This window comes from Gadus morhua, chromosome 15 (assembly GCF_902167405.1).
Source record: "Gadus morhua chromosome 15, gadMor3.0, whole genome shotgun sequence".
NCBI classification, from domain to species: Eukaryota; Metazoa; Chordata; class Actinopteri; order Gadiformes; family Gadidae; genus Gadus; species Gadus morhua.
The window spans coordinates 15,671,605-15,676,783 of NC_044062.1; the positions used below are offsets into that span (position 1 = coordinate 15,671,605).

Consider the following 5,179-nt stretch of genomic DNA (forward strand, 5'->3'; position numbering starts at 1 on the left):
GATCTTTCCCCAAACGTGCCGTTTCGCTGTCTGTAGCTTTAATGCAAATGAGGAGGAGAGAGGCGGGTCAAGGAGGAGGGTGGGGATGTGGCCCTGAGCAGCTTGCGGCCACGTTTCCATGCGCTCTGTTTACAGTGGAAGTATCGCAATGGTGAGGCGCACACAGCCTTTGGCCGTGTTCTGTAAATATTCGGGAGTCCTGGAGCTCTATATCTAAATAATATCACATCATACATAGATATCTATATCATATCATACATTGATATGATATAGAAAACAGAGACTGGTTCTTCCACGTCCACATCAATCTGAAGTAGACTGAAAACAAAAACATTGAATGGTTATTGATTAGTTATTAAGCAGTGGTGAATACTCATAGGTGGTTACCTTCTGGCAATACTGTTTGCTCTAGGGAAGAATCTGTAGTTATTATATAGTTGTACAGTTGATATATCTGTTATATTATTATCATATTTGTTGAAACTGGCTTATGCTTCAAACAACATAAGCCGTCTCCAGTTCAGCATTTCTGTCATTTTTAAGGGGGTGGGATAGTCTAGAAATTGTTATGGTTAGGTTAAACCCAAGTAGTTCATGGTTACAAACTCAATTTCATTGAGCAACATACCTATGACGCCTTGCTGATTGCTCGTCACATGTATCTGAACATTTCAGAATGAACATATGCTCAATGACTAAACATATTGATTCAAATGATACTTTAGTATGTGTTCCTTTTTATGTGAATGACTTTCAGGCAGAAAGTTTCAGAATGTTCCTGTTGTGTTACCAATTGTCTGTTACCAAGCCATACATTCATAAGCTCTGCCATCCAGGGTGGCCTACATCATTAATCACACTTGGTTGATACATTGGTACAGTAATATTTGTACCGAGACAAAGCAGAGAATATCCAATGCATAACCAATAAACCCTATTCCTTTCACCCCTGCAATATGCGTGACAACTGTTTCAATGGTAACATTCTGAATTTATGCTTGCTGATGTCTATGGGAGATAACAAAAATGGAATACATGGAAAAAATTTAAATACAGAGCCCACGTGTCTCCTTTCCAAGTATAGCAACGGCTTCTAATCCTTCTAAAATACATATTTTTCTCATTCTCTCACTGAGCCTGTGTGTGTGTGTGTGTGGGGGTGGGTGTGTGTGTGCGCGTGTGTTTGTTGCCTAGGGGCCCAGGTGTGCAAGGGGCCCTGAATTGGCCTGACTATTTTCATTTTTTCTTAAAAGGAATTCACCCCCATTGGCCCATAACAAGAATCCTTAAGAAAGTAAACAGCTGATTCTTCAATAGCAGTGCTTTTTAAATTAAGGCTATCTCAATGCTTTTATACATGGCACTAAATTATTATCAGTAATGGGGCCTCAAACAAGTAGTAGGGGGCAATGACCAACATGTGTGCTCTAGTTGATCTACAAGAATGACACATTCCAACTTATGTTTCAATAATTGTATCACAAAAGTTGATAAAAGACCAACTGATAGGCTGGGTAGTCTTTCCTGGCTACCCAGTGTGAGTTTATGTACATGTTTTGGGTATAAAACGTAGATCGAATTAGAAACAGCTTATGGACTTGTGTCAACCAATTTCGTATCGGCGTGTTGTACACTTTTTGTATTAAAGTGATCGTTTTATTTTTGTCATTTGAACTTGAGCTCATAAAGGCTTTTTCTAAAGTATGTGATCAAAACAATCTGGTTGTCCGTGACAACACCACAACACCCAGCGGAACCTCCGGTGGACCATTATGACATCACAATGCCCACTCCCCTATATAAGTCACCGCTCCTCAGTCCAGTGCTCAGTGCTGATCAGAGAGTCGAGCGTAAGCATTACCTTGTAATCACTGAGCAAGCACAGCAGCGTTTTACCCAGGTAGCGTTTGTTCTACAATTGAGCAAGCAAACGATGGGGAGGAGACGTGTGAGGAACCGGAAGAGGCAACCGAAACCTGAGGACCTCATCCAACAGGAGAGCCTCCACCAGGAGAGCCTCCACCAGGGGTCCCTCCAACAGGAGGGTCTCCATCAGGAGGGTCTCCAACAGGAGGGTCTCCACCAGGAGAGCCTCCATCAGGAGGGTCTCCATCAGGAGGGTCTCCAACAGGAGAGCCTCCATCAGGAGGGTCTCCATCAGGAGGGTCTCCAACAGGAGGGTCTCCACCAGGAGAGCCTCCATCAGGAGGGTCTCCAACAGGAGAGCCTCCACCAAGAGGGTCTCCACCAGGGGTCCCTCCAACAGGAGGGTCTCCACCAGGGGTCCCTCCAACAGGAGGGTCTCCATCAGGAGAGCCTCCACCAGGAGGGTCTCCATCAGGAGTCCCTCCACCAGGAGGGTCTCCAACAGGAGAGCCTCCAACAGGAGTCCCTCCACCAGGAGAGCCTCCACCAAGAGAGTCTCCCCCAAGAGACTCTCCACCAGGAGAGACTCAAACATATGGTAATCATCGTTTACCTAAGCAGACACCTGGTCACAGACAGCGGTGAGGGACTCCAACCGGAGGGTCTCCAACCAGAGGGTCTCCTCCAGGATGGACTCCTCCAACGGGAGGGACTCTACCAGGGGGGTCTCCAACCGGAGGGACCACAACCAGAGGGACTCCAGGCGGAGGGACTCCAAGAGGAGGGACTTCATCAGGAGGATCTCAACCAGGAGGGACCCCACCAGGAGGGTCTCCAACCAGAGGGCCTCCAACCAGAGAGTCTCCACCAGGAGGGTCTCCAACCAGAGGGTCTCCAACCAGAGGGCCTCCAACCAGAGGGTCTCCAACCAGAGGGCCTCCAACCAGAGGGCCTCCAACCAGAGGGCCTCCAACCAGAGGGACTCCTGCCAGAGGGACTCCTACAACGAGAGGGACTCTACCAGGGGGGTCTCCAACCACTGGGACCACAACCAGAGGGACCACAACAGGAGGGACCCCAACAGGAGAGTCTCCACCAGGAGGACCTCCAACAGGAGGGACCCCAACAGGAGGGACTCCACCAGGAGGGCGAGCTGAGGAGGGAGAGGACACCAGTACGATCCACACACACAAACTTTGAGTGTGCAGATGCACTTTTTTCAAAAGCGTGCGCACCCCACACACACACACACACACAATTGACCACATTTACTACCAGTACTATCAGCTAAAAAAAATATATAAATATGTTCATGTAAATTTTCTTAAACGTTATCCACGGATAAAACATCCAAATGACTGATTTAGACTTCAGCATATCTTTGCAGTTTTCATAAGAATGTACACAAAACAATCCGGTAACCGTGGCTACACCATGTTACGTCTCTGGCCAGCGGAACCTCTATGACATCACGAGGCCCCGCTCCTCTATATAAGTCACCGCTTCTCAGTCCCTTGTGCTTATTGTATTAACTTAATGTCACACATAATATCTCAATCATGCACCTGAACTCACACACACTCACACACATACACACACAGACCCACAGGTATGCACATGTGGGTTGATGCAGGTGCATCCCTAATCAACAGTGTGGTATCCTGTTTTAACATACGCTGTGTGTTGTGTCCTAGATGATGAGGACACCGGGGGTCTTGGAGGCTGAGGAGGACGCGTTAGAGCTGGAGATGCCAACTGACAATGGCAACCACCACGTTGTCGTCTGTCAACGTCCCATTGACGCCGTGGTCTTGATCCTCAACCAGGATCAACCGCCAGCCACCGCCCTGCCAGGTGTAGTAGCGATCGAGGAGAAACCTTTTGTCGTTATGGGCTGTACAGAACCTGTGGCTCCCCCTAACAACACTGAAATCTCGGTCATACCCGACGAAGAAGGGGAGGAACCTGTACAGGAGCCCAAAAGAAAGAGCCTCGGGTGGAGATTCTTCAATTGGCTCTGTGTGGTGAAGGAGAAGGAGCCAAAAAATAAGAGGAACGCCGGGACCTACCTGAAGGAGGACACGGAGGAACACCTCATCTCCAGCAGTGAGTCCTTTTGAATAACCTTGGCTAATTGTGCAATCCAAAACATTTCATGACGCCACTAAGGATGTTGTGGTGTGTGGCACATGCTCTTGCATTCTTTTAAATCTTCTTACATGTCCATTTTGTTCTGCAGAAGCTGATAAACGCCGGGAGCAGAAGGAGGCTCAAAGGCTGAAGGAGGAGCAGCGCTACGAGCAGTGGGCTGCTGAACGGGGCCTCAGCGATGCAGGAGAGGGGCCAGCAGACGGGCCTAAGAAAAGGATGACCAGATTGCAGAAGGTGTCTTTGGGGTGAGTTACTGTTTATTTCTTAATATGAGAAGATATGAGGCTTCAGCGTCAACAGAAACCTGATTTCTTTCAACCTTGTTTCGTTTGCATTTCCAGATTGGTCGCCCTGTGCCAATAAGCCGATCCCCTCCATCCGGCCACCCCCGGTGCGGGTCACCTGTACATATATACATAGAAGCATAATAAAACTCAAAGAATACAAAAGAATACAAAAGAACACAAGACAATACAAGACCACTTTTGGTCCGAAGTCTGTGCTGCAATTTCGAGCTCAAAAAAAATCAAAATAAAACTCAAAGACTCGAAGACAGCATAGCTCTAAGGACCAATCTCCCATGGCCATGGGATCCCCATCATCTCAGGGCGTTTTTCACAGGACAACAGGCCAAGAAAAGAGCATCTCAAAATGGAAGCATCAACTGTATGTTTCCACTGCCTGTCATTCTGTGTATTACACTTTTGTATTTGACTGTACTATTTATATTCGATGACAACAACATCCAATAAAAAATTCTTTGAGAAAGCTGGTCATATTGTGTTTGTTTTTAGATGTATACAAATATCTAATACTTAATGGCAGACCCACTCTCTTTGACTGACACTTGTGTGAGCGTGAACAAACATACACACCACAGCAGGAAGGTGTAATAATATGCGACTGACATCTTAGCTGGTAAGCATTCAACTAACTTTATTAAACATTTCGCTACGTCTCCAGCTACGGTGGCCTCTTAGGAACATAATAGTGTCACCCAGGATATCCTTACATCTCCCTTACACAGTAAACAAAAACAGATTCACTATGCACTCTTTAAACAAAGTAAATAAATAATAATTTGGTGCCAGAGGTTGCCAGTTCTTAGCACACTGTAGGAGGACAGTCTTTACCACCGCCTCATAACAAACAGACTGTTTAC

The 5,179-nt window shown here is 46.6% G+C and overlaps 1 protein-coding gene across 2 annotated transcripts; it reads left to right on the plus strand.

Annotated features, from left to right (window-relative positions):
- The first annotated feature begins 219 nt into the window (after positions 1–219).
- Positions 220–4,552, plus strand: LOC115560487 (bromodomain-containing protein DDB_G0280777-like). Of its 2 annotated transcripts, XM_030379937.1 has the most exons (5): positions 220–3,040; positions 3,561–3,720; positions 3,823–3,972; positions 4,106–4,262; positions 4,359–4,552. In XM_030379937.1, the coding sequence occupies exons 1-5, from the start codon at positions 1,784–1,786 to the stop codon at positions 4,378–4,380; spliced, it is 1,746 nt and encodes a 581-aa protein (XP_030235797.1). In that variant the 5' UTR covers positions 220–1,783; the 3' UTR covers positions 4,381–4,552. The 2 variants fall into 2 exon arrangements, with proteins under 2 accessions (XP_030235797.1, XP_030235795.1); XM_030379935.1 differs by having other exon boundaries at positions 3,561–3,972; positions 4,359–4,551.
- The last annotated feature ends 627 nt before the right edge of the window (positions 4,553–5,179 follow it).

Coding starts and splice junctions, on each gene's coding strand:
- LOC115560487 (XM_030379935.1), top strand. CDS start 1,784: ATGCCCACTCCCCTATATAAGTCACCGCTCCTCAGTCCAGTGCTCAGT. Junction 3,041..3,560: donor TGAGGAGGGAGAGGACACCA/GTACGATCCACA, acceptor GTTGTGTCCTAG/ATGATGAGGACACCGGGGGT. Junction 3,973..4,105: donor GGAACACCTCATCTCCAGCA/GTGAGTCCTTTT, acceptor TTTGTTCTGCAG/AAGCTGATAAACGCCGGGAG.